This window comes from Perissodus microlepis, chromosome 18, assembly GCF_051167445.1.
Source record: "Perissodus microlepis isolate ML-2025 ecotype Zambia chromosome 18, ASM5116744v1, whole genome shotgun sequence".
Lineage (NCBI taxonomy): Eukaryota > Metazoa > Chordata > Actinopteri > Cichliformes > Cichlidae > Perissodus > Perissodus microlepis.
Genome location: NC_140478.1, coordinates 8730559 through 8749710, shown reverse-complemented (window position 1 = coordinate 8749710; position 19152 = coordinate 8730559). Strand labels below are relative to the sequence as shown.

At 40.4% G+C, this 19152-nt stretch overlaps 1 protein-coding gene across 1 annotated transcript; it reads left to right on the top strand.

Moving 5' to 3' along the window:
* The first annotated feature begins 5077 nt into the window (after nucleotides 1–5077).
* dis3l2 (DIS3 like 3'-5' exoribonuclease 2) lies at nucleotides 5078–16908 on the top strand. The gene is made up of 21 exons (XM_084911803.1): nucleotides 5078–5204; nucleotides 5749–6487; nucleotides 6576–6706; nucleotides 6922–6975; nucleotides 7080–7181; nucleotides 7642–7804; nucleotides 8550–8614; nucleotides 8977–9206; nucleotides 9289–9462; nucleotides 9649–9728; nucleotides 10693–10805; nucleotides 10923–11030; nucleotides 11115–11348; nucleotides 11534–11613; nucleotides 11803–11986; nucleotides 12084–12170; nucleotides 12289–12436; nucleotides 12788–12918; nucleotides 14454–14558; nucleotides 14840–14944; nucleotides 15143–16908. The coding sequence occupies exons 2-21, from the start codon at nucleotides 5755–5757 to the stop codon at nucleotides 15242–15244; spliced, it is 3129 nt and encodes a 1042-aa protein (XP_084767929.1). The 5' UTR covers nucleotides 5078–5204; nucleotides 5749–5754; the 3' UTR covers nucleotides 15245–16908.
* The last annotated feature ends 2244 nt before the right edge of the window (nucleotides 16909–19152 follow it).

Genomic DNA, 19152 nt, shown 5'->3' with positions numbered 1-19152 from the left:
GATTTACTTTGCAAATGAAAAAAAGGGGAGGGGGGAGGCTCACATATAGTTTAAACTGTGATTAATTGTATATAGACAAAATGTCCAAAACTGTGTATAAAGTAGAACATCACACACATTACAGCCACACTTTTTTCTCAAGGGTTACATTTCTAATCATCAACCCAAGCAGCATCATGTATATTAGCCGGGTGTGTTCTAATATACTGTGTGTGCGGCTGGGAATCGCAGATCCACGCTTTCTTGGGTCCGAGACACGTAAATTTCGTCAAGAGAGGGCAAACGACACGGTGTGTCTGCGGATGTCCAGATGCCTGCCAATTTTTTTTACTTTTTTTCGAGCCTTAGAGGCACTGAGACATTACAGTATAGCTTAATGCACTAATTTCAAATCCTTCAGGGGGACTTGAAAGAACTATAATAGGACCGAGTGCGCATCTGTGCGCGTCCAAGCGCGCATAATCCGGGCCTCACTCACGATTCTGTCACGGTACATTACCCACAATGACAGTGGTACCTCCACACAGTGATTCTGCCATGTGATACATTGCAAGACAATTTGTAACTGAAGGAGACTTTAGCATGTCTACCCGTTAAAACAGGGGAAAGTCTGGGATGATCTGCTTATCCTCTGGATTGTTGTGTCGGTTTTTGTGTGTTACTGTTTTTGTTATTACGGATAAATAATGTAACAGTGCAATCATTTACCCCTATGGCTTGGTCCCTCCCTTACGAGTTCTCCTTCATCAACTTATTTAACTCCCACACGTTTTAATTCAAGGGTTTATATTTGGAACCAGTGCTGATAACATATTGCAAGAGGAAGCCGGTGTGATACATCGCTGCATCATATTTTGTCCCACGCAGTAGTAAGAGTAAATAAGAGAGTGGGCATTCCTCTTTGTGCTACTTTCCTGTGTTTAGACACTTTATGAGTCCATCTGGGGACTCGTTTATGTTCAAGAGTGCGTGCGCACGTGTCCATGGGGCTGATCGGGAGTCATCCCCGGACTGTAAATGGGTGGTGCAGAGTGCACCTCGCCCGGGGTGACTCGCAGGCCGTTGCCATGGCAGTGGAAGGTGACGAGGCAGAGATCTCCCCCATGCTGTCCGCTGCAGCGAGTGATGTGGACTGCGGCCTGTCTGGTTTTACACAATCTACAGCTACAACTACTGTACGAACTCACCACCACCTCACCGCTCACCGCCAATCAGCCAGATGAAAACATGAAAAACAGACGTTCACGGGCAGACGTATAACCGGTGATGCTCACAAGAGAGTGCGTGTAAATCAAAAAGAAAAGGTGTGTTTGTGGCAGGCATGGCGAATGAACGGCGAAGTCGAGAGACACACAGAGAGAGAGAGAGAGAATCTGGGCGAAAGAGACCGTACAGAGTGACTGCTCCTGCCCCCACTATTTCATCTTCTCTTACAAGCTGCACTGGCTCCCCTGCTCTGATAAATATTTGATAGGCATTTGCTGCTTCATCTGCATGCTTTACAACTTAGGGTCCATACAACCGCAACACGGTAGCGGCTGCTGTACCAGCCGTGCGCTCTCACCCACGCTTCCTCTGTTCTCCCAGAGGTTCCTTTAGATTTTCTCAAAAGAGAGCAAAGGAGGATAAAAGGCTCAGGAGCAAAAAAATAAATAAATAAAAATTGGGGGTGCTTCCTCTGCTGCTTGTTTTTCTTCCTGCACTCAGGAGTCTGTTTCTTTCTGCCACACCCATGCAGCCAGCTGCATTTGAACTCAAACTACTGAGGTTGCAAGGTGCTGGCCCGGGTTTGGCAGAAGCTGTGACCTTTTAAAGGAGAGATGTGATGAAACCCAGGCTGGAGAGGGCACTGAAAGAAAAGACATGATAGGCGTTACTCACACAGTGTGTGGATTTATCCCATGAATCACAGAGGAGTTTATCGACAAGCACTGAGATTCTGAGATTTGTTCTGAAATGATATCAAGTCATCTGTTCTGATCTGCCTCAGGCATGTTTACATATAATTCTAATCTTTATGTGTGAATGATGTACTTTCACTGATGCAGTTAGCTATCACACCAGCATCACCTGCTATTAAAGGCTCCACCTTCAGTCACATCTCTCCATCTGTGCTGATGTATCTGTAGAAGCTGTCGAGAACGTCAAAAGCTCTATAAATTGGAAACGGTTTTAGACCTCAGCCCATGTGGAGGTATAGTGAAAGCACAGGGTGATGAGGATGAACTTGTGTAGAGAAGAAAACAAACTGCCACTGCTTTCAGTGTTTGGTTTTATGTGAAGCGGGTCGAGCTCTGCTGCCCATCGGAAAGAAAATTCTGCCAAAATCAAGTGGCTCTGTGTAAAAAAAATTGGCCATTAAAACTGAAATTAGGCAAATAGAGGTCCACTTTTAAAATAATACATGTACAGAATCCCCTTCCAGCTCAGTACAATCAGTCACAGTTAAATGCCACCACTCTGGCTGCCAAATCAACTGCGGTTCCCTGATAAAGATGAAAAAGGCTGCCCAAAAGTGCTACTGTATTAATTTCCCATGGTACAAGCTGCCATTTCTCAAGTGATGCTGATGGGGGGGAGAAAGAAGCCATTTTCATCTGCAAATATCAGTGCAGAGTTCCAGATGAATGGCCCGATCTTGTAGTGAAACTGTGTCTTACAAAATGTAAAATAATGTGTTTGTTTTTCCAGTTTTTTTTTTATCAGACACACAAGTAATGCAGGTTACAAGAAAGAGTCTGCCAACAGTTCATCACTGTTGATGTTGGTAAATGCAGCATGTCTTTCGTTCCTCAAGGCTCATTACTTTGCCTCTCTTCTTGAGCATGTGTGTATGCATCTGAGGTCCTTTGCTCATATCGGTGCAGTGTTGTGTTATTATCACTACTATTATGTATTATTGTTTTATGTGTTGTGCAGATTAAATCCAGCACTAAAGTTCCTGTTCAAACCCCCTGACTGTGTCTATCAGTGCAGCAGAAGGTGAAACCTAATTAATTCATATCACACCATCAACACAATAGTGCACAGATTTCAGGCCAGATGTTTCCAGAAGCGTGTGTGAGAAACTGTGTGCATTGTGATGTTGTCAATAAAGCCTGCTACGGGTGAGGTTAAAAGCAACCAAGCTGTGCACAAATATCATTTTTGATGTAACCCCTGCTCTGCTAACGTCATTTAAATATGTCAGAGATACTCTGATCTCACGCATCGCTCCAAAGTGATTCAACTGCATCCAGGACTGAGGATGAAGCGTGTATAGGTGCTGCAAAAATCAAGCTGAGAAATGACAGCCTCATTTACTTGTTACCCACAGATGTCTGAAAGCCTCATCCAACTGCACACACACACACACACACACCAGCTTGTGTTTTCTCAAAAAGACGCAGCCACATGCTCTCCTAGAGGAATTGTGCTGAGGGACATTGTATGTGCGTGCACTCGGAAAAAGCATTCATAAGTTGTCTTGTACTATGGAAGCAAAGCGAGTGCGAACAGACAAGTGTGAAAATCAGTTTGTCGGGAGAAAGAAGAGACTCTCCAGCCTTTAGTTTAGCTTACTTGGATCTGTGATCCAGTAAAATTACACACACTCACATGCACATAAACGTGCCTGACAATTTGGTTTACTTTTTTTTTTCCTTGTCATCTTCATTACACAATCTAACTTGTTTACACAACTGTCACACAGATCCTGTGTGGTTGGGCAGTAAAGTTTTGTCTTTGCTGCCATCTGGAGGTGCAGCCTCATCCACGTTTTCTATTGAGAGAGCTGAACTCTCCCGCTTAGATTTCTTCTCCCAGAATTAACTGTTTATCATTTCAGCCTGTTTATATGACTGCAAATATCTAATCAGCCAATCACACAAGAGCAGCTCAGTGCATGACAGACACGCAGACGTGGTCAAGACAACCGGCTGAAGTTCAAATGTATCTCTCTGATCATTGAGTAAAAAAGAATTAGGAAGAAAACGCACATGTATTTTCATGTAAAGTACCAGATATGTAATCATATATGTGTTAGTGTGTGTGTGTAAAGAAAGAGGATGAGGAGCAGGTCAGCAATAAGTAAGACTTAAGGAGCTGGACAGCCCCAGGAACAAAGGTTGCCCTCCTACAGCGTGAGTAGTGAAGACAGCATCCATAAGGGAGCCACTTAAATACAGGCCACAGGGTACATGAGGGGTCTGCCATATAATCTGCTGCTCACACTGACTGGAGAGTCCAGTGGTTTTAGAGCAGGCCTTGACAGTGTTCTACAACTGATGCATGTAATAAAGACTGATGGGAGTGCAACCAACACATAAAGGAGAACCTTCTAATGCTCTCTATGAAGGAGGAGCAGAATATAGCGAGGGTGATTTGTTAAAAATAATTGAGCTTTCCCAGGAGATTCAGCCACTGCTGACTGCTTTGCTGTTGAATTTCAGTTATTTACCAAAGGCTGAGCCCTAATACTCGTACTCATCTACCAGCAGGTTCCCCCGTGAATCTAAATGACCACCTCAGCCAGTTCCCCCTATGTGTTAGAAAAGGTCCAGACCGTCTGCCCGGTCTTTTTCACATTCAGCTCCAGGCCTGACTTACTCCACCAATCCAAAACACAAATTAAAAAATAAAACTGGGCCTAAAGTTACAAGTTTTTATTTTTGGACTGTACCTTTGACTCATGGGGATTACTTCTACATATGCTGAGCTTATTACTTAGCACATAAATGGGACATTTTGTACACACCTTTTCCTCAGTATCATTCCATTTGTAGCAGACTCCTATAACTTAGTCTCAGTACTTAGTAGCCATTTTATTGAACTTGTCTGTTGCCTGTCTGAATTAGCATTAATTTCAGGGGACATAAACTGAGGTGCCTACATACAATTATTGATCACTGCTTTAAAATGAACTAATAAACAAATAATGTAACAGTTTACCTACTCTGCCCAAAAACAACGCTTTAAAAAAGCTTTCCCCTGAAGGTTATATCGCTACCACCATTTTTTTCTTTTTTCTTTCTTTTTTTGCTGTTGTAAATTCCCCCGTAGACTCGCTAACAATGTCAGTCTGTAGTTCTGACCCAAATTGCAAAATTTACCACAGCCCTCAAAGGCAGCGTGAGAATAACCATTGATAACGAGCGCGGGCGTGAACGTATCAATTAGCCTTTTGCTTTGGGAGACGTTACATCGATTTCGTCGTGGTGAAAGAGGTAATGTTTAAGATTTCCAGTTTGACACTCTTTATGTCCATGTCCCACTCGTTTGTCGTGATAACTGTCGCGGTCGGTCCCACTAAAAAGCGCTTAAACCGACACCTGCCGTTGGAAGTCGCTAGCTAGCTGATGCTAACCAGGCGGCGTCAACAACTGTTAGCTAGCGTGAGTCAACTGTTATGCGCTTGTTTAGGTTTGCTTAGGGCAGAGATTATCAACACGTAAATACCGAAGACAGTGGCAGAATACAGATGTTTCTAGCTAATTATGGTTAACTAACATTATTTGGTTAACTTCCAGCCGTGTCTCTGTTTGTAACACTGTCTATAGCGTATTAATATTAACGATAAAGTAACTGTATAAAGTTAATTCATTATATATGGACTCCAAAACAACTACCGAGTTGGGGAGTCTGTCGTTGTATAACAACCTCCTCTTTTAGTCACACTTTGAATTATACCGATGGTTGTTCTCTAATAAAAGCTGCGTTGTGAGCAATTGAAGTGTGTTGGCTTCAGTGTGTACTTTTCTCTATTTACAGGGACTGATGGATTCCCCTCGGAAGGCTAAGAAGGCTAACGTGAATCGAGAGCCAAAGCACAGCCAGAATCAGTCAAGCAGGCCTCCTCAGAAAGATGCCTATGCCAGGCTTCTTAGTCAGCACCGCAGCAGCAAGTTCAGTTTATATCTAGAACAATATGCAAAGGATTCGTCCTCTCAGAGAGAAGACAACGGGCCAAGCCCACAGCTCAAAGCCCAAAGTGACAGGGTCAGCATACCAGCACGACAAAGGGACCAAGTGTTTAATGATTTCTCTGACTCAAGTGACTTCTCCCCTTCCTCTGTGAAAAGTAAAGGAGGAGAGAGTTCATTGTCTTTGTACATGGAGAAACTAAACACTCGCAATGTTCAGCAAGACTACGAGAGGAGGCAAGGTGTGTTTGATGGGCAGCGGAGGGGGCAGAGAAGGGATACCGCCACAAGCCACGACGGAGACGTCGAGTCTGGGGAGGAGCTGGGTTCTTTAAAACCAAATGATGCAAAGAAACACCAGAAGCAACAGCGAAAAAACAAGGATTCGAACAGAGATGTCGGCTCAAAAGAGACCGATCAGCCTGGTGGACGTCTTCAGTCTCCTAAGAAGTCAAAGAAAAAAAATCTGCCAAAGCACCCAGAAGATGAGAAGATTAGAGAAGGAACATCAAAGTGTGGAGTTGATGTTCAGATGTTAAGTCCCAAGCCTCCTCATGGTCGTGATAAAAACGTAAAGCAGCCCAGAGGTGAGTTGTGGCTTACCATTGTAGGGATTGTACTTTACGATCATTTAAATTAATAGTGGCTTTAATTACAGAACTGTTTGTTTTTCAGCTTCAAATGCCAATTCTCCTGCTGACAAGGGTAAGAACAAAGGAGGAAGAGGATCAAAGAAGCAAGTGTTTGATGCTTACATGACCTCTGAGGAGGTTTCCCACGGTCTTAAAAGAGGAGAACTTATTCAGGTATAAGCATGAGTTGGAAGTTAATTTCTTTCAGTATTGCTGATCTTACTCGGTAATAGTCAAGTGATACAGACAGAAGTTTCATCATTTTATTTTCAATTTTATAAATGCATTTTGATCAGGTTCCTAAATCAAACGCTCAGTGCAGAAATGATATTGTTGAAGCAGTGGTTATGTGAAAAAAATGGTTTGGTTATTTTTTTCTTTGTCTTTAGGGTCAGCTGAGAATAAACCCCAAGAAGTACAATGAAGCTTTTGTTCCGTCTCCTGTAAGTTGGCGTGGCCTCCCATCAAACAGAATGAATTTGACACATCATGTTTTGCTGCCTCAGTGACCTTGTTTAATTCAAAATATTTCTTTTTGTGTTCACAGGATGATACACGGGATATATTCTTAGATGGAATTGTTGCTCGCAACCGAGCACTGAATGGAGACATAGTAGTTGTGCAAGTACTGCCTCGGGAGCAGTGGAAGGTAAACGAATAATATTTCTGGTGCCATATATGTGCAGAATTCAAGTGGGTTTTTTTTGTTTTGTTTTGTTTTTGTTTTTTTTTCTTATGAAACACTCAGATTTTAGGAGGTACATAAACTTTTGTTGATGCTTTTCAGCGAAAGTTTTTTGGTGGCAGACATAATTGAGAGAGAAGCACCTTTGAACAAAATGAAGTCAAGCATTGAATTGTTGTTCTACTGGTGTGGGCGGGGTCTGAATATGTACTGTCTTTATACGTTATATGTTTGCAGTTCCCACATGCTAAACATTAACTCAGTTTTTAAAGGTATCCAATAACAGACTTTGTTTTATACACACTTGTACTAAGTTTTAATTATTATTATTTATTTTTTTTTGCATGTTTTTATTTATGGGTTGGGTTTTTTTTTTTTGGTTTTTTTTTGTCTGTTTGTTTGAGGTTTTTTTGTTTTTTGGAAGGTTGTGAGGTCAGATACTGACTGTGAGGGTGCCAGCGAGTCAGACACACCCACTGTGCAAACAGCTGCAAAGAAGACAAAGAGCACATCCAGTTCTGCTGTTAGTGTGGAAGAGCACTGCAGCGACCGGGATGAACAAAACAACAAATATCAGAATATATCAGGTAGTATAAATACACTGGTCACTGCAAATAATTATAATTAATAGCTGCCGTATCACACATTGCACTTATTCTGTTGCAAAGCAATTTAACTGTACACGTCATAAGTTCCACCTTATTTATACCAGGTTCGACTCCCTGTTGCCTTCAAACCTTAATTATTTCTGGCATAGATTCAACGAGGTCCAATAAACAATTTGAGCTTTGTTACATAGAAGATGGGTAAACTGAGGTTATAAAGAGATGGACATGGTCAGCAACAATACTCATGTAGGCTGAGGCAATTAAACCATGCTCGGGTTTCACTACAGTCTCCAAAAAAGTGCTGAAAAAATGCTCCCCCTGCCGTTACACCACCACCACCACCAGTAGCCTGAACTGAGGGAAGGATGGAGCCATGCTTTCATGTTGTCATGATTGCTAACATATCAGTAGATTTCCAGCAGCTTGCTGCATTCATGAACCAATCCTTCTCATTTGTCTGTATTTACATTCATGCATGGAGTGGTTGCACATAACTTCTACAACACACTAACACTTACCCTACATGACATTAGTAAGATTATTTATTACTTCAAAGGCAGGATCAAATGGAGAGTAGCATTCCAAAAGCAGAAAGACGACACCTCGACGTGAAACCAAAGTTAGACCATTATTTATTGGTCTAAATTGAGTTTGTGTATAACAACAAAAGTCTGCAAAGTACAACTAATACCTGTTAATATTTCTCTTGATGTGATGGAATTAGGAGAACGTCTGGGAGAACCATCAACACCACGTTCCAATGGGGAGATACTCCAAAAGACAGCTAAAGTGAGCTTCCATCACATCTGTTGCATTGAATTTTTAAACTAACAATTTCTCTTCCTTTTCACAAACAAACATTTAAAAGGGAAAAAAATCATCTTAATGCAGTTTTTTTCCCTCCTGCTTGAGATAAAGCAATCACAGGGCACTACAGGACTATGTTGTATGAGTTACAAGTTTCCACCGGAATTGTATCATTTGCCTAACTCGTGTAAATCCTTTCTAAAGCTACTCCAATCCTATGCCAAGTTACTGCAGTAACAATATTCTAAATGGGCCATAAGTTCTTATTTTTCTTTAGCAGTGATTTGTCACTTAGTAAAGGAGAGTTTTCAAAGCGATCGCTTCCCTTGCAATCTTTCTACTAGGTGGTTTACATTGTTGAAAAGAAACACTCAAGAGCTGCCACTGGCTTCCTGAAGCACTTGCCAGACAAGCCCTTTGCCTTGTTCTCCCCTGTGGACCACCGGGTGCCACGGATTAATGTTCCCCTTGCTGATTGCCCTGAAGATTTTAGTTCCCGCCCGGGTGACTACAACAACACCTTGTTCATCTGTCGGATCACAGACTGGGCAGCGGACAGCAATTTTGCAGAGGGGTAAGTGCTATAGTCGAATAACCCGGGGAACTGTTAACTCTGGTTTGAGAACTCTACTGACACACTAAATCTTTTCCTACAGTCGACTAGCCAAGTCACTGGGACAGGCTGGAGAAATTGAGCCAGAGACAGAAGGCATCTTGATAGAGTATGAGGTTGATTTTTCTGAGTTCTCAGACGAGGTGTTGGACTGTCTTCCCAAGAATCTGCCCTGGACCATCCCACCTGAAGAGATGAGAAAGAGAAGAGACCTGAGGTAAAACTTTGAAGCCCAAATACATTTGGCGTGTTTTTTTTGTTTTTTTGGGGGGGTGGGTTTGTTTGTTTGTTTGTTTGTTTGTTTGTTTTGGGTTTTTCTTTCTTTCTGTATTTTATGCATCTGCATCTGTTTTTCTGTCAGCCTTTTGCTGATTATTTCATAATTCAATGTTGTGATGTTTAGGAATGAGTGCATCTTCACAATCGACCCAGCGACTGCCAGAGATCTGGATGATGCCCTGTCCTGTAAACAGCTGCCAGATGGTAAATTGCTAATGCTCAGTGAGAGTGATGATGTCTGACAGGGGTGGATATAACTCAGAAGGTAGAGCAGGTCATCTACTAATTGGAAGGTTGGTGGCTGCTCCAGTCTGCATGCCAAATATCTTTGGGCAAGATACTAAAACAGTTGCTCTGTGATGCATTCATTGGAGTATGAATGTTAAATAGAAAGCACTTGCATAGGAAAACCATCGAAAAAAAGTGCTTGTGTGAATGAGGCAAGTTGTATAAATCGCTTTGAGTCTTCTAAGTAGAAAAGCACTAAATAAGAAAAAAAACGATGGTCAGTGATTATCATGAAAAAATTTTAATTGGGGTGTGGTGCATTGGTCATAAGTATCCTATTCTATCCATAGCCTGTACATAAAAGATGGCTGTAGCTTCTGCCTCTGAAACTGGAAGCCAATCCAGAAATGCCTTAAACCTGCATTCTTGCTAATGGCCACTAGGCGGTGGTTCCTTTGCTTCCAAGCAGATTTATTTATTTATTTTTTTTTTAAATAAATAATTTAAAAAAAACTTTAATAGAAACTATTATTTTAGTAAATATGGTCCCCATTTAAATAAAGAAGGTGGATAAAGCAAGGTTTTATGGTGGGCCAAACTTCTGATCTAAGTTTGTCACAGGTATACAATGGGACTGTATTTCTGTGACCTTCCTTCTCACCTCCAACCAGTTACAGCAGATGACTTACACACCCTCAGCCTGGTACTTTAGGGGGTCTTCTCCTGTTAGAAGGGAGTTTTTTGTTTCAACTGTCAAGTGCTTGCTCATTGGAAATCTCTTTGATATTGTAAGGTCTTTATTTTTACAGTATAGTACAACTTGACATAGGTGTTCTTTTGTGAACAAGCATTGTAATAATATATTGAATTGAAACCGTACAATAACTACGTGCACCTTCTATAATACAGTCTGTTGTCCTAATTTTTCTGTCTGTGGCAGGCAACTTTGAGGTGGGAGTTCACATTGCTGATGTGAGTTATTTTGTGGAGGAAGGAAACTCTTTGGATGTCATTGCCAGCCAGAGAGCAACTAGTGTCTACCTGGTTCAGAAGGTAAGTACTCCCCGAGGCTTTTTTTTCCGTATCATTAATTCTCAGTTGTCAGGGGTTTGTTTAAACTGTAACCTTTTTAAGTTCTCAGCCCTCAGTGTCTGTCTCGTCACTCTCCAGGTGATCCCCATGTTGCCTCGGTTGCTGTGTGAGGAGTTGTGCAGCTTGAACCCTCTCGTCGACCGACTCACTTTCTCCGTTATTTGGACACTCACACCCGAGGGAAAGGTATATAAACTGATATAAATGCATCTGATGTTGTGTTGTTTTTTTTCCATTGACCCATCTGTTTGTTTCCGCCTTACTTGTCAGATTTTGAATGAGTGGTTTGGCCGCTCAATCATCCGCTCCTGTGTGAAGCTGAGTTACGACCATGCTCAGAGCATGATCAAGGCCCCTGAGAAGATGTTCTCTGCTGAGGAGCTGCCACCCGTGGACCCCATGCACCCTATTGATGAGGTCCACCAAGCAGTGCTCAACCTGCACGCTATTGCCAAGAACCTCAGAGCTCAACGCTTCTTAGGAGGAGCGCTCAGACTCGATCAGGTTAGTGTTGGTTTGTTCTTTGGATTATGAGAGGAAATACTGTTGTCTTTACTGTTACGCTTAGTGGATGTTTGGAAAACATGTTTGTATATACAATGTTTTATTCTGGGCCAAAGGAACTGGCTTCAATCTTAAATTACTGCAGTTTCTTGTACTGAAGTGTATTTTATGTTTAATGGTTTCAGCTGAAGCTTTCTTTCACTCTGGACAAAGAGACAATGATGCCTCAAGGTTGTTATATTTACCAATACAGAGACAGTAACAAGTGAGTAAAAAGGACTTTTCTTTTTAATCAGTGCCTGAATAATCTGTCAGTAAATTTAATGACAGATGGGTTTTGTTGGGGTTTTCTTTTTTTTCTTTTTGTCTCTGTGCTGTTTACAATCTCAGTCCTATCACAGTCTTTTCTCCTCCTTTGACTGTTAATCTCTCATTAATAAAACCTGTTCTCCAGGTTGGTGGAGGAGTTCATGCTGCTTGCTAACATTGCCACAGCCAACCACATTTACCGCAAATTCCCCGAGTTGGCCTTGCTCAGGCGCCACCCTCCACCCAAAGCCAAGATGATGGATGAGCTGCAAGAGTTGTGTGACCAGCTGGGAATCAAAATCGACCTGTCTTCTGCCGGATTATTACACGTCAGTACCCATAATGCATTGGTATCCAATTGCATTCATGGTTTGAAGTTTGTTTAGAGTAAATTGAAAACCTTCTTTCTTCTTGTTTAACATGCAGAAGAGTCTCAATACTGCTTTTGGTGATGACGAGTACACAAGTGCCAGAAAAGAAGTCCTCACCCACATGTGCTCCAGACCAATGCAGGTTAGTACTCATAGTTAATACTAGTATAATTTAGAGCAGTAAAAAAAACCCAAAAAAACCCCTGTTTGCATTAGTTTTGTAGTGTTTATCTTTAACCTGGTTCATTTGTCTTTCCCAGATGGCGTTGTACTTTTGTACAGGAGTCGTGAAGGAGGAGCAGAATTTTAAGCACTACGCCCTCAACGTTCCTCTCTACACACACTTCACATCACCCATCAGGCGCTATGCTGACATCATCGTGCACCGGCTGCTGGCTTCTTCACTAAGTCTGTCTCTTTTCCACAAAAGGCTCTTTCAGACAAATGACAGAATTTCTATTGTGTGACATTTCTGGTTGACAGTGAGGAGAAAGGCACAAAAGAGCCTCCAACATCGCTCTCAGTCGATGTATTGTTTGTTCTTTCCTTTTGTTTTGTTTTTTTTTTTTTTACTAAATAAGTAAAATGTATTTATAAAGCACATTTAAACACATCTTTCATTGATCAAAGTCCTGTAACAAAGCATGTATATCTCTATACACACAAGCATGTAACTGCACTGAGCGAGAAAATCAGTGTCACTTAAATTTGTGTCCATTAATTCTGATACTCATGTCTCTGCTGAATATTTGTATACAGAATGTGGGCCTCGAATCAGCCTGTCAACAGCGGAGGTAGAGAAACAAGCGTCACACTGTAACGACAAGAAGGCTTTGTCCAAGAAAGTCCAGGAGCTCAGCTCTGAGCTCTTCTTTGGAGTCTTTGTGAAGGTGAGTAACCAGATCACAACTCTCTAAGAGCTGATGACTACCAAACCCATTTATTGGTGTTTTTTCCAACTCTAATAAACACAGTATCAAGATTATAAGCGTAAACATCAGTTATGGAAAAAAAGAAATTCACAAAAGTGTTCAACAGTATACAACAGTCCCTCGCTATAATGGGGTTCACCTTTCGCGGCCTCGCTGTTTTTCAGATTTTTTTTTTTTTTTTTTTTTTTTTTTTTTTTGTGTGCAATTTTGCATGTTGTGTGTGTGTGTGTGTGTGTGTGTGTGTGTGTGTGTGTGGGTTTTTTTTTTTTTTGGTTTGTTTGTTTTTTGTTTTTGTTTTTTTTTTAAACAGCGCATTGTGTTCTGCGTCCTGACTGGCTATCAGCTTGTCAAATTTACATAAATCTTCGATCGCTAGCAGTGTGACTCTAAAGTCCTGTACTGTATGTTTGTAAGTTTTCTCCCCAACAAACACAACAATGTAGATAAAGTGTTTTGCACCGTCAAAGGCAGAGGAAGATGCTAACCATCGCACAAAAAGTTGAACTTCTGGACATGCTAAAGGAAGGTAGAAATTACTGTATTTTTTTTGGATTATAAGATGCATTAAGTGAAACAAAACAGTCAGATAAGTCAAACTTTACTCAACTCATTCTTGCTTCCTCCACTTCGGTACCATTGATTCATTAATGTTGAATTCTCTCGCAGCCACTCTATTCCCATGTTCTGGACCTGAAAACAGGGTTTGATCTTTGGTTTCATTCTATAATACTGGACTTATTTTTCTACGAAGGTTTGAACTACGAGAGTGTTTAAAAAAAGAGAGAAACGTGTGAAAATGTTCATGCCTGTCTAAGAAAAGTGTATAAAGTGTGTCGTGAGGGGTTTTACAGCCTTAAAACATCTCTAATAATTGTAAAAACTAAAGCTGGCTACTTCGCAGATTTCACCTATCGTGGGTTATTTTTAGAACGCAACTCCCGCGATAAACGAGGGACCACTGTAAAATGAAATGATAAAGGGGGTTGATTGGCTCAGGAAGTAGACCTGGGTTGGTGGTTTGGTTCCTTGGACAAGATGCTGAATTCTGAGTTGTTCCCAGTGTGTTTATTGGAAAGTGAAGGTGTGTGAATATTGGCCAGCACTCAGACATAGAAAACAAGTGCTTGTATAAATGAGGCATGATGTATGAAGGCTAGAAACCAGCCCATTCACCATTATTGCTCAAATCCAAAAAGGTCAAAGATAAGAACATCAGAACACAGGAGCAGATTTAGAGCAGAGTTCATTACATATCTTTATATATCTGTCCTGGTGGAGGCAAGAAGTGTTGTAGATTTTTAACATCTTAACAGAAAAAAAAGTAGTAAACCATAACCCAAACCAGTGTTTATTTCAAAATGTTTGGGTTTTTTTAATTACCTGTCTTCAGCTAGATTCCTAAAATGTGAAACGAGTTGAGACTTAGTTTCTTAAGGCTAGTTTCTTAAGCTAAAGATTCTTTGTATTTGCATCCACCACACACGTTTTTGCAGGAGTCTGGCCCACTGGACTCTGAGGCCATGGTGATGGGGGTGCTGGATCAGTCCTTCGATGTGCTGGTGCTCCGATACGGAGTTCAGAAACGCATCTATTGCAAGGTCAGCTCCAACAATGTGTTTTACAATGTGATTTCTTTTTTTTTTTTTTTCATCAAAGATACCAATTTATTCCCAAGTCTGAATTTTTTACTTTTTAGTAATTAAGAGATTATGCTTTTGACTCTTTATAACTTTCAGTTCTTTGCAGTACTTACCATGCCTTTGCTCAACACTCATATCTCACTCGGGAGAAAGAAATGAGACTGTCGTATGAGAGACAGAGCAAAACAGAACTATTACTTTATTAGAAACAGCTGAAAACTGTTTGTTTCCACCTTTAGTCTATCACGGGCTTGGACGCATTCCGCCATCGTAAGGTGGGGAAGAAATCAGAGCTGACACTGCTGTGGACTGCAGAGGCCCCGGAGGATCCGCCTGTAGAGCAGGTGAGCGCCACAAACATGAGCCTGTGACTTTGTGTACTCAGGAGAATAAATGCCAAAGCACTGTTAAGCACCCCACATTTATTTGTTTTTGTAGACTAGTAGAGTAGAGTAACAAATTTTGGTTTGCATGATTACAAAATGTCTTTGAAGCCAGTTGACGGAGTGGAATGAATAAATCAGAATTTCTTGTCTATTCAGGTCATTTCAGTCTTCACTTTAGTGGAGGTGCAGCTCAAGTCGGATGATGCGCCTCTGAAATACAGCGCAGTGCTCAAGAGACCCGAGGACAGCGCATCATAAACGTACAAACACTTGAATGGAAGTCAGGAACATTTTCTTCTGTTGGTTGCTAGGAATAACATTTTATAGAGTGTAACGTGGAAGCAATAATTCAGTCAGATCTGAGTCCGATTTTAATTTCAATCTTCTCCAGTTGGTTTTTTTTTTTTTCATACTTTTAACTTAATGCAAATACCTTGAATGTATGCATGTGGGCTATGTTATAGGATGTAATATTTTTAACCTGTTGTCATACGGGACTTTGCTTACAGCTGTCCTGTGGCTCTGTTTCTTTGTGGAATCAATGGAAGAAGTTCAAAATCTATGGTAGACATACTACGTGGCTTTAAATCTGAATTAATTCAATATTATTTTTTGCAATTTAAGATTCCAAATTGAGCTCTGACTCAGGTCTGACGCTGAAAGAATCAAGGCAGCAGTGAGTTCTCTTTTGCTGTTGATGGTTTGGTGTGACTATAACTGCTATACACATTCTAATATGAGAAATCTGATTTTTAACCATTTTTATTTGAATGTTGATGAGCAGCTTCCTGATGTTTGAGAAGAGACGATGGTTTGTGTTTTGCTAGGCATTAGATTTACCACACCAGTGACTTGTGACCTGCTCCGGTTGTTTTAACTTGTTGCCACAGTGAAGCTTCACCGGTGAAATGCAGCTGTGATAGCAAGGTGTGACACCTTGATTAATTCATATTATCAGAACATGTACACTAATATACTAACTAATATTCACATGTAACAAAAAGAAAGAAAAGCTGAGAAGTTTTCTTTGGATTCTTCTGATGTTGTGTAATGGTCTCAGTCATTAAGTAAAGTTCACACGACTTTTCTTTGCTCTACTTTGTGAAATAGGAGCAAACGTATTGCTCCAATCCAAAGAAAGTTCTTGTTGTTTTTGGACTGGAGCGATATGATTAGACTAAGCTTTTCTTTAGTCAGGCCAAAGCTTACCAACTCTTTGTTTTTACTGCAAAACACAGGGATGACCCACGTGTGAATTGCTGCTAAAGATGTTGACTGCCTCGAGGTCTTAATGAATTATATGTTTGCTCATGTGTGGTTGTGTTTTTATGCTGACATTTGATTTGGTCAGCACAAATGATTAATGTACCTCATTGATATTTAAGAATGTCAGCCTTCCTTTTATCCGCTCAATTTAATTTGATCGAACAGGGACTGAACTCTAGAGCAGCTGCACATTTTTAAATGGTGTGTGGTCCCACTTTTTCTTTGACTCAGTCGCTGTGCCTCAATTTAGTTCTCACACCTGATTTTGATTGAACTGTGATTAGCTGCTGTATCTGCACGCTTTCTCGTCTATGTCAAATCCATTTTTTTTTTTTTTTTTTTTTTTTTTGACAGATCTAACTGCTGTCTTTTTAAATAGAAGTGTTTAGTTTTACATGTACAGACAGTACTTTAATTTTAAATCCATGGGTACAAAGCCAGTACAAGCCACTGTGTTGAAGAAGTAAGATGTCTGACAAAGTTTCTTGTCACATTTAAATGAGGCAAACATTAAAATCCAGTTTATTTGGGTCTCTGGTTATATTGTCACATGTAACGTCTGGTCAGTATTCACTGTGCAGTGATGATATGCTCTGTACTTCCTCCAGTGCAATATATTTGATTGTGTTTAGGAAAATACAGACATGAAATCTAAACTGTGTGTTTTGTTGTCTGTAAATTACTTTTATCATGCCTGCTTTTTTTTTTTTTTTATTTTTTTTTTTTATTAATGGTTGTAATGATTGTAACTAAGGAAAGGAACTTCTAGTCAGACATTAATCAGCTGCTATTTTTAGGGTCCATTAATATATCACCATTAGCACACAGGCACTCCCTGCTTCTGTTTAGTTTATACAGCAAACAACACAGATTATTAATTATTTATTTATTTATTTATTTATTTTTAATTGCCAAGGAGTGTCTTAATTTGTGATAAACGTACTGCAACAGCTCAAAGATAAGATTTTGTCCACTGTAGTTCACCACCATGCAACAATTGATTACCCTGCCTTCATAAACTACTGATAGTGTATATCCCACACCCTTTCCTTGGCTTGAATATGGCCTTTATGAAACTGAGGGGGGTTGTGGGCTTTTTTGTTTTGTTTATTTTAACGTTTAAATGTGTTGCATGAGGTAAAATAGACAACATGCTCGTGGTAAGTGTAACATTTGTTCAAATTTGCATATTTCCCTGAAACACTGGGAAGAAAATGAAAGCTTGACTATCGGAGTGAGTTTCCGAGAGAAAAATCCTGTAATAATAAATAAAAAATATAAAAACACTAAATGTGACAAAGGGTGACAGCGGGACAGTGCAGGATCTGTGAATAACTTGAAGGGGATCTAGGCAGGTAGGGCAGGATGACATCTATATGGTTTATTTTTATTTTACTTAGAAGAAACTTGGCTTGAAGGAAGGGGGCAGAGAACAAACACGAGAGAGAGAGAATGACCTGAGAGGGCCCAATAAAAAGTCAAGGATTATTTTGAACTATAGATCATGCAAAGCCGCTTTAGTGGAATCCGCTTCTATGTAAATATAGTCTGCAATCTTTATGATCGTTCCACGTTAACCTTGTGTGTCCTGTTTGGATCAAATTTGAGTTGTTTTGACACACAAGGTTTCCTCACTACTGCTTGGAAAGTGCTAGTAGTTTGTAGACTAGCTGGTAATGTTGATAATAAATGTGGGCTTTCTATCATTTAACAATGAAGACAGTGGCTAATGAGAGGGTTGTATATGGATGTCTAATAAATCCCAACACTTTTTCCTTTTGATAGAATTTATTTTAAATAATTTCTTGTATGTTTTTATGTTTTAAACGGGACATGAAATTGTGTGAAAATGGATGTTATTCACAGAACAATGAGTGTTATAAATCCTAGAAAATCCACTCTGTATTCTCTCTGAAACTTAAATTAATCATCCATTCATTTATGTCAGACTATACATTCTAAGAAATCTATAGGTCAGATTTACGTGTCAGCACTGAGGGAGTGTCTGTGAAGGAGTTCTTGGCCAATACTGTGAAAGCATGAAGTATGAAACAGTATGTAAAGGTTAAACACCTTCCTAACTCGTCACCACGAGGACAGAAAGAAAAACAAATATCAGGCTTAAATAGGTCTGAAAAATGTATTTCTCTTGATATTGTTGCTGGGCTCTTTTTCACACATGCACACTGCCATCTTTGACGTACAGCACCTCTACCTTTTGCCCCATAGCCTCAGGACCATAATGTCATTGCAGTAAATGCAAATAGTCTGCAAACAAAGTCAAAGTCACCACAAACCAGTGCAAATACCGAACCACAGCAGCAATAAAAACCTAGACTCAAGGCATTTTATAGCTAAAAACCCCACCTTTATTTTATATGTATGAGGAACAGATTTTCATTTAAAATGAAACCTTCCTGATATGATCGTCTCAGTGCGTCAGTTCCATCGTGTCATTAGGAAAATAGTCAAAGATCAGGCTGATGACTAGAGACCAGAAGTTCACCTTTCTTTCTGACGTCATAAGCAGCCAGGTTTGAAGACAATTAAACCACACCCCATTAAATTACACAAGCATTGCTGCACTACCCATCTATGGGAGGTTACCCAGAGCCATGCAGCACTGTCGTGATGAAGCTTTTACAAGGCTTTCCATTCTTAACTGTGACTGGTTAGCAGGGAATTCCTTATCAGAGCTGAATGGGCTGACGCCTGTGAGCAATCAGCCAAGTATACTGTCATGACTTTAAACCCATGAAACTTTAATAGCGATTTCCTGATGATTTAAGGAACAACTTCTGACTGTCAGGAAAGATTAGCCTCTTGAAGACCCAGCACAGCCACAATGGTGGACTCCCCACACCCTGTTGCGTACAATAGGGTTTAATTGATAACAAGAA

Coding starts and splice junctions, on each gene's coding strand:
- dis3l2 (XM_084911803.1), top strand. CDS start 5,755: ATGGATTCCCCTCGGAAGGCTAAGAAGGCTAACGTGAATCGAGAGCCA. Junction 6,707..6,921: donor AAAGAGGAGAACTTATTCAG/GTATAAGCATGA, acceptor CTTTGTCTTTAG/GGTCAGCTGAGAATAAACCC. Junction 7,182..7,641: donor TGCCTCGGGAGCAGTGGAAG/GTAAACGAATAA, acceptor GTTTTTTGGAAG/GTTGTGAGGTCAGATACTGA.